Here is a 22,518-nt window from a genome sequence, read left to right as displayed (position 1 = left end):
GTGGTCAAAGGATGGTGAAAATGAAGTCTGAAAAAGATAAAATGAAATTGGTAGTTTAGCATCTGATAGAAACCAAACTCTAAGGAGCCAACCTTTTTGATGCTGCTAGTGATTGTTCAGAATAGGTAAGAATTACTGTTTCTTTCTGGGCTGCATTGTCTTACTTGCAAGTGAGAAGTGTCTATTCAGGTCATTTTGGTGGCCTGTGATGGTAGTTCCTGCCGCTTAAAGGTTTACTGTGCTAATTAAACATTTTGAACTCTTGACTGTTTAATGTTGAAATGTGAAATGCCAAAGAACTTGCATAAGGTAGATTTGAGTTATAAAAATTACTGATTTACAGTTAGGAGTACTGTGTAAGACAGTTAATAAAGGACTGAGTCCAGGTAATGACTAATGATTACTATATGGCTTTGTTTTATGTATTTCCTCCACACCACCCTGGTTTGGTTGTGGTTTGTTTGTTTGTTTTTTAAATTAAGTGTGGCCTCTTTCTCTGCCTCTTCTGATTACAGTAGTGAGCATGTTATTGCTGCTCCAGAGGTGACTGAATGGAGTGGGTGCATACACTGCGTGTCAAGTATTGTTATTGCATGGGTTATTGTAACCATAACAAATTGTGTGCACGTGCAATTATAGAACTGCTTCTGCCAGAAGGCTGCCAAGCCTCTAAAAATGATTGCAGAATGATCGTAGAGCCTATTAAATAGTTTTTCTATGGAGGTGTTGTCCTTTATTCAGATTTTCAAGTGTTATTTTCTTGTGACCAAAAGTAGGGACGAGTGTACACTGAAACGTTACTAACAGTAACAGTGGCAAGAGAACTAACTGTAGTCTGTACTGCACTCACTGTATTTAGTTTGCTTTGAGAAGTCATTATTTGATTATTACTGACGTCACGGTAGAGCTATCTTTTGATAAAGAGGTTGTTTGTGTTTTTTGTCAGCTTACGGAAGAGATTTTGTAGCTGAAAGGTGCCTTAGACTGTTGAGGTATCTGTTCAACAAACTCAAGGGTTTCTGAGATTATGGAGAAGCAAGAACAGGACAGTATGACTCTGAAGAAAGCAAAACGAGAACAGAAATACAAAATGCCATGGAACACGTTTTTTTTTTTTTATGTTCTTTTAGCAACTGGAAATTAATGTTGCAAGAGCACGTGTCATTCAGGCGCTTGAAAGATGGGGAGGAGAATGTTGTCAGAGGTGACAAGCACTAGACCATGTAAAGTTACTAATAATGTCCAGTTACATGCTCAAGCTCCATCATTATAACTCTTTGCTTTTTTGTACTGGATTGATGATGTGGATTCACAAATAGAAACAGATTATTAATAAAGAAAAAAAATTATTCAGATATTCTGGATAAAAAACTTCATTTTGTTGAATTAATGTTTTTGTTGTCTTGGGTTGATATCATGATATCTACATGGAGGTGGAGTTCCATGTGTTGGTGCCTTGTAACGTCTGTCCTGTCTACTTATGGCTCAATAACACATGATTTTCCTAATTATACTTGAGAAAAGATTTGGCTGATGCAAGTTAACAAGAGGCTTGAGCTCGATTTGCTGCATCCTGACTATTTTGTATGGCTTCACAACTAAGAATGGAATATTCCAGCAGCAGTTGATGAATTGCCACAGTGGCACACTGAAATCTGCTGGTCTTCAGTTAGTATCTTCTTAACTCTGTGCATTTCTTCCTCCTTTTTGTTTCTAGTAATGTGTACAAGCTTTCATTTGTGGTTCCCACAAGTTACATATGTAAACATATCTGCTCTACAGAAACTATTCAGTAAGTTCATTGAACATTAAAGTTCTGTGTAGCCTTTTGCGTTCTTAACCTTGATGTTGGCAGCAGAAAAACGTCTAGGGTTTTGTAAGCTGACTGAATACTTGTAACATTGTCACAGGAACAGCGACAGATTTTTTTCAGTCTTCAGTAGTAGTAAGTACCAATTACAGCATTACTTCAGTGTTTCTGCTCTGATTTAAAAAAAAGCTAAGCAATCAACCCAACAAACCCACCCCAAAAAATCTGCACCAAATACTCCCAATCAAATGGGATAGGATAGTTGAAGAGTCCTGTTCACATTTTTGCAAAGAAGTATGTAATGTGTGGTGTACAGATGAACTTTATTCACAGTAAACTGCTGAAGAGGAAAAATGACTTAATCAGAAGTACAAGTTACTGCAACTTCTCTACTAGGGTACTTGAGCCTTAATGTTGACAGACCAACTGTATTTGTACTGGCAATACTGAGCAAAGTGCTTTCTTCCTCTCATTTTCTTTATTCTAGACAAAACTAAAAGGGAGGTTGAGGGAAAGTTGACCTCTGGAAGAGAGGTGCCTAAGCTACTGGGAAACCAAATTACAATAAGTAGGAAGAGTTGATGAATACAGAATTTGGGTTAAAGTAGAGGAGAAATAACTATGAAAGGTGATAGAGATTCTGTCAGCTCAGCTCTTGTTTTTTTCCCCCCCAATACTGTAAAAGCTGATGCACTGAGAGTCCTGTCTGTGGGGCAGATGGGGAGGAAAAGGCTATGGAAAGCAGGTCTGTTGTGAAAATGTCTTTTTTTTTTTAAACTAAAAATCCGTAGGCTGGCAATTAGTAATTTATGGACTTGCTCAAATGTGTTTGTAGTTTCATCAGACCTTTTTTTGTAGTTAGGGATGAACCATGACAGACTCACACAAAGAGGGACAAAGAGGAATGTGGTTCTTGCCTTCCACAACTACCTGTGGCAGTGAGTCCTCTGCATAAATGAGGGTGTGTGTGAGGAATGCATCCTTTCACAGAAGAGACCTCGAAGATCACCCAGTTCAACCTTTGACCCAGCACTGAAGGGTCAATACTAAACCATGTCCCTACGCGTCAGGTCCTCACACCACTTGAGCACCCCCAGTGATGGAGACTCCACCACTGTCCTGGGCAGACTGTTACAATCTTTGATAACCTTTTCAGTGAAGAAATATTTCCTAACATCCAGCCTAAACCTCCCCTGGTGCAGCTTGTAACCATTTGCTCTAGCCCTGTTGCTTACCATCAAGGAGAAGAGGCTGTCCGCTTCCTTGCTCCAACCTCCCTCCAGGTAGCTGTAAAGACACTTTCCCTAAAACTGCTACTTGTTCAGCCTAACTCATTTGTATTCTTGAGAAATGTTGAATAATTGTTTGGTGGCTGCAGACAAAGAAGTCTCTCTCATCTAGTATCTTTGTGTGCCAGTCATTCTGGGGGTTGGGCACCTGTACTGGAGGGTTATTTTAATTTTGATAGCACTTTCATCTTGTTGTGGAGACTTGTTCAGGACTGTGTATGTGTTATTTAAGACTTAATTCCATGCAGGGGTGTAATTATATTTGCTGTCTTGGTTTCTTTTGTTTTCCTAACAGTTCTTAGAGGTCTTTCAGCTAGGTAGTATCTTCTCTTTGAAGTTTCTTCACAATAAATGGCTGCCTTCACACACTCTGCTTGTGTTAGGGTTTTTTTTGTCCCTTAGTGGGGTTTTGTTGACTAAACACAGGAAAGGCATGGTCAGGCATGCTGTACTTACGGGGCAAAGCGAGGTGGCTGACAGTCTGTCTTGCTCTGGCTGTCATAGCTATGCTCTTCCCATTCATTTTCCTTCCTTGGAGGTGCTGTCATATATGACTTCTGCTCTGCTATTTCTTTATGGTTTCATAAAAATTATTTGTTAGGAAAGAGCAGCAGCAAAAGTGCTTAGAGTGACTTAGGTCATCTTGACAAGAGTAGGTAGGTCAACCAGGTGAAATTTGTTGCTATTGGGTCTGGGAAGTAGCAATTTCTAGCAGTTAGTCCAAGCTGTGACTACCGCTTGGGTACTTAGGTGTGTCTGGTCCACTACAGGGTTTACCCTTTCTGTTCCTTTTGAAGTGGTGGTGGTCTTTTTTTCATCGTTAGATTTATTTTTTAATGGCTTTCTATATTTTGCAATCTATTTACATTATGTTCAGTTTTTTCTTCCCTGACGCTTTTCTTTCCCCCAAACATTTCTGTTTCTTTTCTAATCTGAATTGTGAATTTGCTAACAACCTAATTTGTACCCCACTCCCTGCAAAGGTGATGCCTGTACCCTGGCTGTTGTTCATTTTCATGGGTGTGAAGTGATTTGAAATAGTTCTGTGTAACTTGGTTGCTGTGATGGTGCAAGTGTAACCCTGCTTGTGCATCACCCTCAGTTGTCCTGTCACATTGGCTGTTGGCAGAACTGAAGTACTAAAACTACCTGATCAATCACCTCTCTTCTATAGTGATCGTTTGCTATGCTAAATAAAAGCATACTAAAGATTTAATTTCAATGCTGGCTTTGCTTTGAGCAGGCTGTTTGCCTTCATAGCCTCTAGGTTCCTTTCCCACTAAATTATTCTGTGTTTTTTAAAGTAAACTTCATTTCATTTGAATAATGTTGTGATGTCAGTGCAGCGATTTGCTTTCTCTGGCTAATGCCAGCAGCTATTTTTGGATGGGATTATGTTTTATTGCTCTAGCAATAGACATATTGATATGAAATGTTGCTTTTTCAGAAATCTCAAATGAAGATAATGAAGCATTATAGCCATTTTTTGAGCAGTGTATCTTCATTTCCGGGAAAACTTAAGACCTGCCACTGCCAGAGTCCTAAATCAGACCGAAGGAGGAGTCACAGTATGTGTCTGTCTGCCAAATGAGTTAAATCTTTCCACTTTTGGGGTGATGTGCACTGGAGAGAATATAGTATGAGGTCATTTAGAATCTTAAGTTAACTTTTCTTAAAGGAATATATATTCATAGAATGGTCGGGATAGGATGGGACCTTAAAGATCACCTCTTTGCAAGCTCCTGCCACAGACAGGGATGACACCTACTAGACTAGGTTGCTCAAGGCCCCAGCCAACCTGGATTTGAACACTTCCAGTTTTGCAGCATTCACAACTTCTCTGGTCAATCTATTCCAGTGCCTCACCACCCTTATGGAGAAGAATTTCTTCCTTACATCTAATCTCACTCTAGCTGCTTCCAGTCTGAAGCCATTACCCCTTGTCCTGTTGCTGCATGCCTTTGTAAAAAGTCTCCCCCCAGCTATCATTTAGGCTTCCTTCAAATACTGGAGGGCTACTATAGGGTGTTCCCAGGGCCTTGTCTTCTCCAGGCTGACTGACCCAAACTATCAAGTGCAGGACCCTGCAGTTGACTCTGTTGAACTTCATGAGGGACCTGTCAAAGTCCCTCTGGATGACACACCTTTCCTCCAGCATGTCCTCCACATGACCCAGCTTAGTGTTGTCAGCAAATTTCCTGAGAGTGCCTTGATCCCAGTAGTGACCCCTGAAGAACACCACTCGTCACTTGTCTCAGACATTGAGCCCTTGAACATCACTTTTTTATATTGCCTATACCATGCTCAAGATATTAAGCAATATTTTTCAGTGGAATAAATTAGAATCTAATGTGTTGAATTATTGAAAAATGACCCATTTCCCTTTAATGTGAGAGTTTTGGACAGTGCTTACTTGTGATGTTCCCTGAGAGTTTTGCAGTTGGAGCTCTACTGAGTTCTGGGGAAGGAAGTGAGGATCTATCTACTTGTGTGTCTTAGTGCTGAAGAGCTTTATAACTCAAAAGGAATTTTATCACCTTCATTGTTTCAACCAGATAAAGTATTGAATTATCTAGATGGCTAAAGGGTTTTGGGATTAACCAGTATTAGGTAAACTTTTTTTTCCCCTTCTGCTTCCACAGCAGCTGAGTCTTGGCTGCTGTGAATAGTTTTGTGGATTGGAGTTATTAATGACTCTTACTATAGTTTCAAAGAAGGCAGCGTTGCCAGAGTTCCTGGAAACTTGCCTGATACACCATTTAAAGAGTACTCTTAAAGTATCTGTGCCTCTTAGATAGAATTACTAAGGGGTCAGTGTTAGTCAAATGGTTTTGACTGTATATGTAGTTTGGCCTTTTAAGATGGAGCTGAAATAAAGTCTTACCCTTCACTTTCCTCAGCCTAGTGAATGTTGTCTTCCTCTCTTTCTTGTATGAGCTGAATCTTCCAAAACTTCTCTCTTTGTGGATTAGCTTTCAGCCAGACTGGCTCTCCAGAAACTGAGATGACTGCAAAAAGAGTGACTGGAAGCAGGAGGACAATGCTACTTAAAGTGGTGTGCCCAGCACATTTACAAAGCTGTTGTCAAGCTGTGCCTGATAGAAGTTGTCTTCTAGTTTTATCTCTTTAGTTGTGGAGCTACTGGAAACATAACAGTTTACTGTCATTTTGCATAGTTACTTTTTATTTTTTCATTCCATTCTGCATTGTTTCTTCCTGGTTGGACTTGATGATCTTAAAGGTCTTTTCCAACTGAAATGATTCTGATTAAATTAAAGAGGAGGCTCAGGGGTGACCTCATTGCTGTCTACAACTACCTGAAAGGTGGTTGTAGCCAGGAAGGGGTTAGTCTCTTCTCCCAGGCAACTAGCAGCAGAACAAGAGGACAGAGTCTCAAGCTGCACCAGGGGAAGTTTAAGCTTGAGGTGAGCAGAAAGTTCTTCACCGAGAGAGTAATTCGTCATTGGAATGGACTGCCCAGGGAGGTGGTGGAGTCACCGTCCCTGGAGGTGTTCGAGAGGGGATTGGATGTGGCACTTTGTGCCATGGTCTAGTCATGAGATCTGTGGTGACAGGTTGGACTCGATGATCTTTGAGGTCTCTTCCAACCTTAGTGATACTGTAAATTTTTAGGAAAAATACAAAAGCAGAACATTAAGCAAACTTGTCAGAATGTTTCAAGTTGTGTCCACTCTGCCTCTAGGTGGCTGCAAGAAGTCTCCATCTTTGCTGCTTGAAGAAATGAAATTGCTAGTTTCACTCTAGCAAAGGAGAATCAGATCATTTAACTCTGAACTTTAGTTATGAAAGGATTTGTTTTAAGGCTGCTTTGCATATAATCTCTTCTCCTGGAGTCACCCTGTGGGGGCAGTTTTGCACTGCTTCTGCAGAGATAAGTTTAGGCTGCTGTGAAAAAAGGCCAAAGCTTTGCAATGCCTTTTTTTTAGTTTTTCTTTTGTTTTTGCACAGGCTTGCTGTGGCTCTAGTGGTTGTAAGTCTGTGCTGTGAAGAAGAGAAAACTAAGTGGGGATCCTATCAATGCTTATCAATATCTAAAGGGCAAGCCAAACTCTACAGTGGCCAGTGACAGGAGGCAACAGGCACAAACTGGAAACCAGGAGGTTCCACCTGAACGTGAGGAAATTTATTTTTCCTTTTGGAGTTGGAGCACTGGGACAGGCTGCCCAGAGAGGTTCTGGAGTCTCTATCTGGAGATACTCAAAACCTGCCTGATCCTATGCAACACACTCTAGGTGACCCTGCTTTAGTAGAGGAGTTGGACTAGATGTCTGCAGAGGTCCTGTCCAATCCGCACCATTCTGTGTGAGCTGGCAAGTTGGCCACTGTGGAGCAAACTCTCATGCTAGGTTCGTGATCATGCTGGCAAGGTGAATGGCCTTGAACTGCACAGTCACTACCTCTTCTGCAAGAGAGTAGATGTGACTGTATTTCAAGAGATGGAGAACAGAGAGTGTTTCTCCTTTTCATTTTAGCCTGCAATTTCTCTGTGCTAGATGAAGGTAGAAATTTCTGAATTTTTATTGTGAGTGGCTATATTAATTGCACTTTCTAGGTGTCCATGATCTAGCAAATCGATTATTTCACATCTTTCTTGTTCTGGATCTTTAACATCCTCCCCCAGCCAAGTGTCCTTTTAAAACTGTCCCTCTAACTTACATTCTTTTAAAAATTGTTGCAGTAATACCTTTAAAGAGAAAATCTTTACACATAGACACAACAAATGTACCTTTGCCCTTCTGTATCATGATTTTCTGCAGTTGGGCTGGACTTTAATGTTTCTATCACTTAATGCTTATATAAAGTTGATCTTTAGTGTTGTCAGAAGTCAGTAAATGCAAGATTAACTAGAATATGCCTGCCTAAAACTTAAGGTGAATTATGCTGCTGTTAGCACCATCTGGATGTTTCTTTCAGGGAAGTGATTGACTTCCCTTGGCAATTTGCTCTAGTAGTGCTAGATCTGTCATATACTGATATGGTCAATCACCTGGATGATCCCCCATTCAGTGCATTCTTTAATCTTCCCTTTTGGCAGGTTTAGTAATCATGTGTCCATTGGATGATCTAGTTCAAGACACTGGCCAGAGCCGAGTCCCAACTGGAAGAGAATCAGCTGGCTTATTTGGCAGCGAATTAAACTGACACACCCTGCAGCAGCAAAACTGTGAGACCAACAGAAGGGAAGAGGCAGAAGGATGGGAATGAGTAGGGAAAGCATGTGCAGGGTAGTTCCTTTATCCTCAAGTTGTTGGAATCACCATAAGAAACTCTGTAAATTACTTGGGCAACTGTTCCTGAAAAGCAGAGCCTATGTGTTTGGTTCCTAAGTGGTCAAGTGAAGAATATGCCTTTGTTCAGAATTTTCAGTGCAGGACTTCACAAATTTAGCTAGATTTGCAAGCTGCCTGGGAGAGTCAGTAGAGTTTCAGATGACTGAAGAGTAGGCCATGGGCTGTTTGAAAGCTTTTTGTTCCAAACAACACTTCTTTTGGTGTTCACCTTAGTGTTGTTCTGTAGTCAGGTAAAAGGAGATGCAGTTTTTGAAATCAGGGCAGTGGAAGTGCTGAGGGGAATAAGGCTTTGTAGACACAAGGACAAAAGCAAATACATTAATCCCATATTATCATGGGTATGGTAGATAAGGAGACAGCAAATATTTCAGAGAAGTGCAGACAGCAGAATAGAGTCCTTTTATTAAGCATGAATTATAAACTGTGCTGTTTTGCTCTTGAAAATCGACTCGAATGCTTTGTTTGCCTGACTCAGACTGAACGTGGTACTGAAAATATACCTTGTCCTTCAGCACAGGAAAGGAGATCTTGTCCATGAGTGGAATATGATAGTTAAAAACATTACATTAACATTTTCACATTATGAGTAGTCTAAGTGTAACAGGATCTGCTTTTACTCCATACCAGCGTCTGTGTAAGGATGTGGCGCAGGAAAGTGAGGAGATTGGAAACTGTCCTGGATGAAGCCCATTGAAGCTTGGGAAGAAGTATTTCTTACAGATAGATATATGGGCTGTATGTGAATTAACAGTGTCATTATCAAGTAAAAGCACAAATGAGAGTGCAAAAATTGCTGCTTTTAATTTTCATGTCCTTATCTTACTAGATGCATGTTTTGTGGGAAGAGGGCTTGCTGTTTCAGTGGTAATGCTACATACTTATTGAGAGAGAATCCTAAAACAGATATGGGTTGTAATGACAGTGGCTTCTAATGTGTAGGTAGTATTAAAAATCCTGCTCTGACAGATGACTAGTAACCATAGTCCTCGGTCTTGACGAATAGCAGATGATATAAAGGTGTTTATGAATCAAGAGGTGTACTGTCAGTAGAATAAGAGCCTGCCATCTCTGTGCAGCAGGAAGACCATACTCATTTCTGATCAGGGCAGTAGCTGGATTTTGCCATATGCTGTTGTACCATGCTTTTGCCCTTCTGAAGAGCCATTGAAGTGGCAAGTGCTGACCCTTTTTAAAAAAACAAACAAAAAACACAAAAAACCCCCAAACAAACAAAATAAATCAAACAACACCCCCCCCCCCCCCCCCCCCCCCCCGAAAAACCCAACCAACAGCCACAAAAACACCCCAACTTCCAAACCCTTGAGGTTGTAGTGCTTATTTTTATCCCCCCCCTCCCCCATCTTACTTTTTCCTCTGTGTGTGTGTATAGTCAGGTCACTAGGATTGTACCTGGTGGTTGTAAAATGTGGAGACAATCAAAAGGGTTTCCTTTGTGTTTCTGAAATACAGACTGATTCAAGTGATTAGGATGAGATTGGTGGAGGTAAAAGTTAGCTAAGAACTTGCGTTTGGGTGCTCTGTCTCCTGACTGCAGGGGCTGGCATCCCTTGCCCCAGACAGCTTTTCATACCCCCCTCTAGTGTCTCTGCTCCCTCCTGAAATTCTTCAGATACCGATGGTTGTGTTACTATCAATTAACTCTGCAAGAAACAGCACATGCTGTAACTGCTTCCAAGATGCATATTTGGTGATGAGCCAATCTTCAGGTCAAAAGAGAGAGAGTGATGGGGCACTCCTGAAGTCTTTTCTTCAGGGATAACTGTGATTTCAGTGCTGAGTCTGGGGAAAAAAAAACAACTAACTAAACTCAATCCAAAACAAGCAAAACCTCCAAACCACCAAAAAACCCCCAAAAACCCAACACAAACAAACCAGCCAGCTCATATTTTTGAGATGCTACTCTTCTGGCATGTTTCAGCCAAATGAGTGTACAGGAGAAGTTTTGGAAGCAAAGCAGGAGGACAGGCTGACAGGATGCTCATGTGAGCCTGGTTTCTTCAAGTTCTCCAAATTATCTACAGGCACCTAAATAAATCCCAACAGTGAATGAGGATGGGATGGTTGATGTCCTGCAGCAGTACTGGGGCAGTGGTCCATCAGGAACTTGTAATTCCAAAAAGTCAAATGCATAACCTTGCATCTAGGACAGAAATACCTCACTGGCTGACAGGTGGCACAAGCAGGATAGTAGCTAGCAGGTCATGGGGAGTGGTTGTTCCTCACTACCTGGCATTCACAAGGTGATCTCTATAATGTTGTGTGCAGTTTTGCTTCTGTTTTCTCTGAAATGCAAGGAGGACACCAACAAACCAGAGTGGAGTGTGGTTAGTGCATACAGTGGGCAAGAAGTTGGTCTAGCCTGGAGAAGAGAAAGCCATACTCTTCTTGGAGGCACAGTGCAAATACATAAATCAGTAGGTGCAAGTTAGAGCAATGGCAATTCCTGTTGAATGTAATGGAGGGAAATTACTGAGAATTGAGTACTAAAAAAGGTCTGTGGGGTGTGTGTGCGTGTTGTGTTAGTTCGGTATTTTATCCCCAGCCTTTGAAGACTTTTAAAATGTAGCTGGACAATGACTTGAGTGACCTTGAAGTTAGCATTCTGGTGACCAGTTTGGCTTAACAGATCTCCACAGATCTTTTCAAACCTTGTTTTTCTGTGGTTGGAAATGTTGCAAACCATGCAGGTTTAAATGATGGTTTTAGTATGATATACTTTAAATCCTTTTAAATTCAACACTATTCTGTGATGGAATGTTGATCTGCTGGAGGGTAGAAAGGATCTACAGTGGCACCTGGGCAGGCTGGATCAATGGGATGAGGCTGATTGTAAGAAAATTCAACAAGGTCAAGTGCCAGGGCTTGCTCTTGGGTCACAGCAAACCCATGCAATGCTACAGGCTTGTGGAAGAGTGATGAGAGGAAATGGCCTCATGTTGCACCAGGGGAGGTTTAGATTGAATATTAGAAGAAACTTCTTCACTAAAATGTTTCTCAAGCTCTGGAATAGGCTTTCCAGGGGGCTGGGGGCAGGGTGGTGGTGATTGAGTCCCCATCCCTGGCGATGTTTAGATATGGTGCTAAGGGACATGTTTTAGCACTGCGCTTGGTACGGTTAGGTGGTGGTTGGACTTGATCTTTTCCAACTGAAACAATTATATGATTCTATGCTTCTGTGATCTGATTGAGATTGTAGGGTGCCCTTGAGCATTTGAGGTTTTGACTGGCTTTTGTAAAAATCCATTGCATAAGGGTTTCTCTCTATGCTGTTCAGTTTTGTGTTATCTAAAAATGTCTGCACTATAAAGTAAATTAACTTCATTAATGTCATAAATGGTATGGAGCATCTTGACAACCTGAGGTCAGATAAGAATGCTTGTCTCTGTTTTAATGCTAAGCACATTTTGTGTTTTTTTTTTTTTTAATGAGATCCTGATCTGGGACCATTCAGACTACTGCATCAAGCCTGTTTTTAAAGATGAGGGGAACACTTTGTACATACTCAGAAGGATGCTTTTTAATTTCTATACATTTATTTCAAAGCCATGTTCTTGCCATGGTTGCAGGAATACTAATTGCCATTCTGATTTAAATACATGCCAGATTGTAGGCTGCCTATTGAAGCTTTCTCTTTTTTTTTCTGTAGAGTGTGAAAGAAGTTTTCTTCTGGTTTAAACCCAAAAGGCCTTCAGATGTTATTGGCTGAATTTGTCATCCGGAACTATGATCATGTTGTCCTTTTTGGCTAGGAGACTCCTGAAAAAAAGTCTGCAGGAGGAGTTGAAGCTTTTGTAGTAACATGGGATCCTCATATTGAAGGAAGGAAACTTTAATAAAATTCAAATACAGATTTTATTTTGTTTTGTTAGGAGAGGAAAGGGGACGAATGTGGAAAGAACTGTAGCTCAGATGAGCTAGAGAGTCTTCAGATTCAAATGGACTTTGTGAGCTAGTTATCTGGTGCAGGTTTTAAGAAACAAAGCTATAAATATGGTGTTGACCCTTTGGTAGTTTTACTGCTTATTTGTTTTGTGTCTTGGGTTTCAACTGAATTTGAATGAGGTATGATCTTTCTGTTCTTCAGAGCTTTCTGATGTGATTTCGTTTTAGCAGCTGTTGTAACTTTGTTACTTTGTGACTCACCTTGAACGGTTTACCAAATAGATGTTACAAAATTAACTTAAGGGGAGGAACAGAGGAAGAGCCATAAATCTCTATGTGGAACAGTGTCTGAGTCATGAATTAAGAAAATGAGGTGTGCTTTTTTTAAAGTAGAGTCTGCTGTGCCATCTAAGATTTCTGTTTTCTGAATGTTAAATTAATAGCAGTTTTTCACCTTTTGCTTGTGAAGGCATTTGCCACCTTCAGGCAGATGTCACCTCTCATTTCCAGGCTGTTTTCTTTTCAGTGGGCTTTACTCAGGCAGAAGGAAATAGCAAGCAGCACAAACTATCACTCTTTGCTTCACATAAAACACTTAGACATTCTGTCCTTACAAGATAGTATCAAATACCTGTAGTTAGTAGAAATTTTAGTCTAATACTTGTTATTTCTTGCCTTCTGTTGCTATAAAGGCAAGAGTCTGGCAATTCCTGTTCATGGAAGTGAGGGGGTAAATCAAAGCCATAATATTAACATTGCTAACATTATTAAGTTTGCAGGCAAGTTCAAGACAAACGATAATACCAGAAAAGACATCATCAGGTGCTTCTTCTAGAGCAGAATTGGCATACTTGCAGTGAGCAAGGTATCCCTAAACCTCTTTTGTTTTTTTCCCCAGATGGCTCTTAGTGATGACTTATCTACAGGATACAGTTGTAGAATTCTTGTGTGGTAATTATTTACTTTAGGGAAATGAAATATGTCAAACTTCTATGTTTTTAAATGTGTCAGTCAGAAGTTTGTCTAGAAAATTACAGGAACCTGGAGCAGGAAAATGAGGCATGCACTGCTTGCATCTTTAATACTTCAGGGCAGGCTGCTGGGCAGGATTTCTGCTATACTGCTTAATTTCCGTTTCAAAGTGTTTTGCTAATTGTTCTGCAGCCAGCTTGAGAAGGTGGTATTTGAGATGGTTGCTGTGTGAATGCATTGAGCTTCTCCTCATTTAAAATAGCTCGGGAGGAACAGTGTACACTGTTTTCATTTGTTCATTTTCCTGATCAGTTCAGCCATTCTTACTGGGCTGTGAAATTAGGCATCTTTTTATTAAAAATGTGCAGTGAGTCATTTCTTGGAGAATGCACCATTGACTTGTCCGATCTAGAAATGCCAGGCAGATCCAGGGCAGCTTCCAGATAGAGCCGCTCTGTGCTGACAAAACCAAGGCTCCTGGCCTTAGACTGTCTCATGGGTCGACTGCTATTTTTGTTTTTAGTTTCCTTTTATTTTTAGGCAAGCTCTTGATGTAGGAAGGTTGTTGCTCTAAGTGGAAAATGTTTGTGCTGGAATAGGGTGATGCAGCATGGAGAAACTTGCAAAAGGAGCAAGGGGAAACAGCAGACACTGCAGGGTGGAAAGAAAGAAAGGAAAAAAAGTGTAAAGCAAAATTTTGCTCAAATCACACCTTATCACTGACTTGGACAGTGGTGGAGCTTGCTGGAGATTGTACTGTCTGAGAGATCCAGATTGGGATGTCAGCAGTATAGCAGTGAGAAAGTACTTTTGAGATAAATGTTCGGTGGCTGAAGTTAGTTTCAGTTTTGCCAAGTTTTGCAGAATTATCTGTCAGCTGTTGATGTAAAATAAAAAGTGTGAGAAATTTTAATGAGGGATCCGACAGATCTTGTGGATCACAAGAAGTCTGTGAAAGTCACAGGATGTCTCTGAAAGAAAACAGGCTAAAGCCAGTTACTGATACGTTCTTTTATCTTTATGGTATATCTAATGCCTACAAAAAAAAAATCTCATTGAAAGATGATTTTTTGTGTGTGTCTGAATCATGGAATGGTTTAGGTTGGAAAGGATTTTAAGGATTGTTCAGTCCAATGCCCCTGCCATAAGCAGACACATCTTTCACTAGCTCAGGTTGATCAAAGCCCTATGCAACCTGGCCTTAAACATGTCCAGAAAAGGGGCAACAACAACTGAGCAACCTGATCCAGTGTCTTGCCCCTCTCATCATGTTAATTTTATACTCTTAAAAATAAAATATATATGGAATGCATCAAAATATTTCGATTCCAATGGTGTTTTTTTGTTTTATTGTGAGATAATTGAAGGATCCTGATGGCTCAAGGTGCTTTGCTTAAAACAAGACCTTAAGGCAGTATTTCAATATCAAGTCAGCATTATCTTAGACTGCAGAGCATCTCTTACAGTAGATGTTATTTCCTTTCCCTAGTTCCTGTTTTTACCCTCTGTAACATGGGCCATGTGGTTAGACCTCTTGCCAGTGAAGACTGAGGCAAAAAAGTTGAGTACCTCAGGCTTTTCCTTTCCCTGGGTGACAAGGTCCCCTTTTTCTTTCCTAAGAGGGCCAACCTCTTCCCTAGTCTTTCTTTCATCACTGTCATACCCAAAGAAGCTTTTCTTGTTTTCTCTGATGTCCCTGGGCAGAATTAATTTTATCTGGGCTTTAGCTCTCTGGCTAAAGCCAGAAAGTCTCTGGCTACTCAGACAGCTTCGCTCCAGGGTACTTGTCCTTGCTTCCACCCTCTGTGAGCCTCTCTCTTGTGTCTGAGAGTGTCCAGGAGCACCTTTTTCATCCATTTGGGTTTTGGCTGCCTTCTTCTGTGTTGGAACACATGAGTCCTGGGCTTGGAGAACACAATCCTTGAATATTAACCAGCTTTCTTGGGCCCTTCTACTCTCCAGGATTTTATCCCATGGTACTTGCTGGAGCAAATCTCTGAAGAAGCCAAAGTCTGTTCTTTTGAAGTCCTGGGTGAAGAGCTTGCTGCACACCCCCCTTGTTTCCATAGAGATCCTGAACTCCACTGTTTTGTGGTCACATCTCCTGCCACACCGAAGGGATCAAAGCTTCAGGAGCAGGAAGCAGTATAACTGGTTTGGTCCAAAACTGTTTATCAGGATTAGAGCTGGCATGACTGGTATGGCTCACTTGGGAGTAGGCACAAGGAGAAATGGCTCTGCTATGTGTCACTGCCATTTCCAAGGGCGTACAGGAGGTACCCAACCTCTTTTTGAGTTACTGTGAAGATAAAACATCTCACCTGTGATGCTTAATGCTTTCAGTATTCCTCATGATGCAACTGTTTAGCAAGTCCTCCATGCTGGGCATGAATGTAACAGCTCTGCGTGGCTCAGCTGAGTTAAATGCAGTTCTGTATAGTATGACTTAAAACTGACTTACTGGAGGCTGTGGTGAACTGCAAAGTATGTCTAGACTGCATGGTCTCTGTTAGTCAATATACTCCTTCCTTGTTCAGTTTCTTAATGGCTTGGAACCACATCCTTACCATCAAAACTGATAGGAATCCAGTGGCCTCATTTGCTGATGTATTATATTAGGTTGTGGCTTCATGGCAGATTTTGGCTATGTGCAAACCAGCAAGTGGTGAGAGGTGAGATAAGTGTATCTGCAGGGAGAACTGCTGGTGTTAGGGACCTGACTTCATATTGCATATTAATATCACTCTAGTTCTAGTCTCATCCCATGGACTTCATGCTTATTGAAGATTAGAACCATAGAATTAGTTCAGCTGGAAAAGTTCTTATAAGATCATCAAGTCCAGGCCATTATCAAACTCTTATCAGGTCTGGTGCTAAACCACGTCCTGTGGCACCATATCTCTGTGTCTTTTAAACAGCTCCAGAGATGGGGATTCAACCACCTGCCTGGGAAGCCTATTCCAGTGTTTAAGAACCCTTTCAAGAAGTTTCTTCTAATTTCTAATCTAAACCTTATCTGGTGCAACTAGAGGCAATTTGCTCTTGTCCTGTTGCTTGTTGCTGGGGAAAAGAGACCAACATCCACCTGGCTCCAACCTCCTTCAGGTAGTTGTAGAGAGCAAGGTCTCCCCGAGCCTTCTTTTCTCCAGACTAAACAATTCCAGGTCCCTCAGCCTCTCCTCACAAGAGTTGCTTTCCAGACCCTACATTAGTTTTGTTGCCCTTCTCTGCATTCACACCATCACCTTAATATCTTTCTTGTAGTGAGGATCTTGTGTAACAGATGGATAAATATTTAAATACCTTGCTGTGCTTCTGAGTAAAATGAAATTAAAGCTTGCTTTCTTATTCTTCTTCATACAAACCCAGATGAATCTGAAGGAAGGTGCTTTTCACATATCTGTGCAATTTAAGTTCTACGATAATGTCACTGTCAGTGGGACACTTTCTGGCCATATTTCTATAATCAAACCTGCAAAAATACTGTGTGTGCAGCAATCAATTTTGTGCAGCTACAGTAGCAAATGTGAGGATGAGAATTAAAATACCATACATGCATAGTTTGAACCTTTCGCTCTCCTTGGCCCCAAATGTGCATTGAGTAACAAAAGCTTGCCCTGTGGGCAGTGATTCATCATTGGTAAATCTTGGGCTGGGACCTGGCAGGGAGGGGAAAAACAAACCACTGCCAACAATTTGTTCCACCACGTGCACAAAGCCTACCCACCAAAACATCACCAGTGTCATATTTCTAACTTTGCTTTATTCTGATAAGTGACTGTCCAGTGCTTTTTGCCTCTCCAGAATGATTGAGAGCATGACAGGTCACAGATGAGTATAGCTGCAAAGGAAAGTGCTTGTTCTTAGCTTTGTTGTTAGCTGGTTTTGGATATGCATGGCTTTTAAGTTGCAGTTCCATGTCCAAGTTGCATTCACTGTATTGTTTTTTTTTGTTTGTTTGTTTTTTTCTCCTTTTTTTAACTCTCTTCAGTGGACTATATTGTGGAGTATGACTATGATGCAGTGCATGATGATGAGTTAACGATCCGAGTTGGGGAAGTCATCAGGAATGTGAAAAAACTTGAAGAAGAAGGATGGTTAGAAGGGGAGCTAAATGGCAAGAGGGGCATGTTCCCTGACAATTTCGTGAAGGTGAGTTGGTGAGTTTTCCCAACTGGCTGTTTTTTAGTACACTTTTGAAGGCCTTTTTTTGTTTGAATTCTGCTCTTACTCATGTTAGCATTTCTGTTGGTCTGTACCCTTGCACGATGTGTTTTGTCTCCTTCCTACTGCTGCTACAATTCTCTAGCCAGAGTTACCTGATTCAGTGTGAACTGAATAAAACCAAAACAAACCAACACAGAAAACCCTCAGACCTGCCCCTGCACTAGGCATCGAGTCGTGAGTTGGGATCCAGAGGAGGACTATGACGGTGATCAGAAGGCTGGACCATCTCTCCAACGAAGACAGGCAGAATGAGTTGGGATTGGTCAGCCTAGAGAAGCAAAGGCTTCAGGGATACCTTTGAGCAGCCTTGCAGTATTTGAAGGGAGCCTTCAGGATAGCTGGAGAGGAATTTTGGACAAAGACATACAGTGACAGAGAGTTAATTGCTTCAAACTAGAAGAAACTCTTCCCCATGAGGGTGGTGAGGCACTGGAACAGGTTGCCCAGAGAAGATGTGGAGGCTGCAACCATGGAAATGCTCATAGCCAGGTGTACTGGGGCCTTGGGCAACCCCGCCTAGTAGGACATATCCCTGCCTGTGGCAGGGAGGTTGGACCTAGATGATCTTTAAGATCTCTTCCAAAGCAAACCATTTTGTGGTCCTGTGAAAATGGGGTCACTGCTCAGCTATCCTTAGGCACAGGTTGTGTTCATGCTTTGGCTTGGATTTAGCTGCTCTGTTTGAAGGAGGAATTCTGTCCTGGGCTCCCTACTGCTGGTGCTGCTTTTCTTGACTGTGCAAAGGAACAGGGCAGGGAATGTCTCCAGCTAATCAAGTTGGCTTTTGACTTAATTGGTTTCCTGACTTGGCTCTCCATTTGTCAGCAGTGAATATCTTGCACCCTTCCAATTTCAGCAAAGTGCTCCACTCTGCCTGTAGCACTGGCGTGTCATCTTTCTGCATATGATCTCTGCCCTGGGATCTCAGTCTTGATCAATGCTGTGCAACTGACTGGTTATACTAATGTTCTGTTGTAAGATACCCCTTCTCAAACCCTTCATTTAACCTTTTTATTTGTTCTGTGTTTGTGTCTTAATTGTAATTGAAGTTCTTGTTTCACCTATCCTTTTTTTTTTTACTGTAGATTTTCTAAATGTAATGTTGAGAGTACATCTATTTATTGGTTGCTTACAGTGAAGAAGTCTGCAAAGCAGCTAGATGTGGTGTTCTACTTGTAAATTCTGAATTTCAGAGCTTGCTGAGCTGCAGATATTTTTTCATTTAAACTATGCAAGTCTTATAGATATGTTAAGCTTTGCTTCTTTATACTTTCTCAGATTTTTAGTGGCTTTCAAGGATTCCTTAGTGTAACTTTTGCAGAATCAGAAACACATCTATTCCTGTCTCTTTTGAAGTGAAATGATTTCTTTGCAAAACAGAATTCTCTAGAATTATAGAATGATTTGTTGGTTTTTCTGGTCATTTCACTCAAATAATCCAAAATGGTTCTTTTTTATTTGCTGTGGAGGAATCTCCCACCTTTTAAATCTGGTGGGAATAATCCCACTGCCCTCAGAAAGGGTCATTTACTAAGGAAAAGTTTGTATAAATGCCTTTCACTTGTCTAATATTTTAAAGTTGTTTCTAGCTTGGTTGAAAATTCATTTTGGGTTTTTAGTTCTGTATAAATAGTAATTTTATCTTAAGTGGTTTTGAGTACTGTGTTGATGATGCACTTAAGTAACGCTCAAGTGCCATATAGGAAGAAAGAATCAGACATGACTCCTTGGTTCTTGTGTCATCAAGACTGTGTTTCTATTGAACAGCAAAGGGTTGCTGCTTGTTTCCATGTTAAATACTAAACTTGCTGAATGTTCTCTTGCTTCCTGCACCTGTGGATTTTATAAACTTCATTTTATCATGTTTCCATCCTGAAAAATCTTCATGCATTTCAGTTTCACTTATTTTTGACTAGACAGCTGTTCAGTATGTGCATGGCACAGCTGGGCATCCTAAATTACAGGGGACAGACAGTTTTCTAGAAGGTGTGGGAATTTGAAGGAGTGGAAAGGAAGTTGTGTAGGAAGAAATTATCTCTTTGGTTTCTTGATAACTTGCCTTGTCGGTGCTGGAATTGAGTGCAGTTGTGAGGCTGATCTTTGGAACCTTTAAGATGTATGCATAGCCTAAAAGGCAGTGATGTGACAATGGGAAAGTGTAAGTGACTGTGGCAAATTTGATTATAGTTTCTTCTTAAAAGTTAACTTTCATGTAGTGATAGCTTGAGAGACTATTTCTGGGAAAGCTGTTGCAGAAAAGTGGGTTATTTCTCTCTCTTTTTTTTTTCCTTTCCCTTGCCTGCCCCCCCCCCCCCCCCCCAACCCTTCTCATTTACTGCTGCAACAGCAGATTGACAGTACAGGATCCACAAAAAGCTTCTATGACTGGACTGCTGCAAATGCCGTCTCTCAGCAACTAAAATGCTCCTGCTTGGTCTGGTGTAATGTAAAAACCTGGAAGGTGTGGGTGAACTGCAGGAGGGAGCTGGAAACAAGCTGAAGCAGGGTTGTACTTTGGCCTTGAGAACAAGGAAGATCCCTTAAGAAATGGATTGAATGATTTGCTGCCTCGCCTGTGTACCACCAACAGGTCATGGTGACTTAGAATTATAGAAGTGTTTCAGTTGGAAAAGATCAAGTCCAACCATTACCTAACTCTACTAAGTCTGGTGCTAAATCATGTTATCTTAGTGCCACATCTGTGTTTTAAAGATCTCCAGGGGTGATGATTCAACCACTTCCCTAGGGAGCCTATGCCAGTTTTTGAAAATGCTTTCAATGAAGAAGTTTCTTTTAGTCTTCAATCTAAACCTCCCCTGGTGCAACTTGAGGACAGACCCAACACCCACTTTGACACAACCTCATTTCAGGTAGTTGTGGAGAGCAAGGTGTCTCCTCAGCTTCCTTTTCTCCAGACTAAGTAACCCCAGTTCTCTTAGCTGCTTCTCACAAGAGCTGTTCTCCAGAGCCTTCAACAGCTTTGTTGTCCTTCTCCAGACCCAGTCCAGCACCTCAATGTCTGTCTTGTAGCAAGGGCCCCAAAACTGAGCACAGTACTCCAGTTGTGGTCTCACCAGTGCTGAGTACTGGAGGGCAATCACTTCCCTTGTTTTGCTTGTCACACATTGCTGATAGAGGCCAGGATACTGTTGGCCTTCTTGGTGACCTTGGGCATACTGCTGGCTCATACTGAGCTGGGTGTCGGTCAACATTTCCAGATCTTTCTCTACTGGGCAGCTTTCCAGCCTCTCTTCCCCAAGCTTGTAGTGTTCCTTGAGGTTGTTGTGACCGAAGTGCAGGACCTGGCACTTCTCCTTGAGTCTTGTACAAATGGCCTTGGCCTGTTGATCTGGCCTGTCCAGGTTCCTCTGTAGACTTTTCCTACCCTTAAGCAAATCAACACTCCTGCCCAACATAGTGTCATCTGCAAATTTAAGGAGGTTGCATTTAATCCCCTTGTCCAGGTTATTGACAGAGATACTAAAAAGAACTGGCCCCAGTGCTGAGCCCTAAGGTACACTATTTGCAAGCAGCTTTGGTATCCACTGAGCTTTTTATGGTCAGGGATATCTTGGTGCTTTAAGCAGGAACCCTCTTACAGCTACTGCAAAGTGGTTGAGAAGTGTAGCAAATTGATTGGGAGGGGTAAGGACAGGAAGGATGTTGAAGAGGGACAAGTACTGTGAACTTCTCATGACCCACGTGAAAGGGAAAGGCTGGAGGCCTGAATTGTGCAGTGGAGAGGAAATAGCTGGGAGGACATTAGGCTCAAAGCACTAGGGGACCTCAGGTGCCTAGGGTAGATCTCTTAGGCCAGAAGGGAGCAAATCCATGTGGACGGGAGCAAGGGTTGCACCAGATTTGACAAGTTTGGCTGTAGATTTGGAATTGTACTTAAATATTTATTCCTTCTTAAAAAGTTCTTTTCTTCTATTACAAGTGCAAGCAATTTCATCCATTCAGTGGAGATCTGGCCTGAATTCATTATGTGGGAGAAATGTTGGGCTATTTTGGTGATATATTTACTGTTTTGTTAAGAATTGAACTGAGGGCAGGATATAAGGTCTTGATGCAGTATTTGAATGGCAGATTATAATCTGTTCTGCTTTGAGAGAGGATTAGCATTTGAAACTCTGCACATGTTATCTAATGGATTTGCTTTGTCTCCTCATGTCTACAATGTTAAAAACATGACAGTGAAAACAGTGAAGATAGATGCTTTCTTTTTCAGAAGTTAGATATTTCTAGAGAAGATAAATTATATATTTTAAAAGAAGCAGGAGAACTGAGGGGGGAGGCCTGCTAGCTCCAGGTAGTTTGGGGTTTGCTCATTTTGTTGGTTTGTCTCTACGTTGTCCTGTCCCAAAGGGAGGAACAGAGCTTGTTGCCTTGGTGGCAGCAGCAGCAAACTGTCCTTGGCTGCCAGGAAGCGTGGCTGCTTCTTGCCTGTTGGAAGGACAAGCAAGATGTCAGCAAGAGGATTATGGCTGCATGCCACCTGGATGTGGTGCATGCCCCAGTCTCCTGGTCTGCATTAAAGCAAAGCTGGCTCCATTCCGTGATTTTACTTTTCCGCTCAGTCTCTTTTAAGTAACTGCACTTTCTGAAGCTAGCAGCATGTTTTTGCAGGCTGTCTGCTTCTAGCAGTAATAACACTCAGTGGCTTCGGTTAGTACCAAGGATTGGTGTGCAGACCAACGTCACTGCTAAATCATGCGTATTGTGTTGGGGATGCAGAGTAAAAGGCCACACCTGTAGAGAGACACAGACAATTCAGGTGACCCTAAACTGACCAGTTCCATTGTGGTGGTTTTAGGCTATGCCTTTGAAATTTAGTTACAGATTTTGAGCAGAAAAGTAGAAAAATATAAAAAGCTCACTATTGGGTGTAAAAAGGAAAACAAAAGATTATTCTAAACAAATTCATTGGGTAAATATCTGGAATAAGACGAGCTGTATCGTAACAGTTCTTCCCCTTTTTCTCTTCTAATCTTGGCTGGTTTTG

General features: G+C 41.4%; 1 protein-coding gene across 2 annotated transcripts in view; it reads left to right on the top strand.

Moving 5' to 3' along the window:
- The window catches only part of CD2AP (CD2 associated protein), an 84,667-nt gene that overhangs the window by 1,338 nt on the left and 60,811 nt on the right, over positions 1–22,518 (top strand). The window contains exon 2 of one of the 2 annotated variants that reach the window (XM_054179916.1): positions 17,278–17,438. The exons of the other annotated variant lie outside the window; for it this stretch is intronic. Within the exon in view, the coding sequence (XP_054035891.1) occupies positions 17,278–17,438 (161 nt within the window). The remainder of the gene's footprint in view (positions 1–17,277; positions 17,439–22,518) is intronic. 2 annotated transcript variants of the gene reach the window in all.

Source organism: Dryobates pubescens, chromosome 3, assembly GCF_014839835.1.
Source record: "Dryobates pubescens isolate bDryPub1 chromosome 3, bDryPub1.pri, whole genome shotgun sequence".
In the NCBI taxonomy this organism is placed as follows: Eukaryota; Metazoa; Chordata; class Aves; order Piciformes; family Picidae; genus Dryobates; species Dryobates pubescens.
The sequence above is the reverse complement of the archived record's forward strand: the minus strand, read 5'-3'. Positions and strand labels throughout refer to the sequence as shown.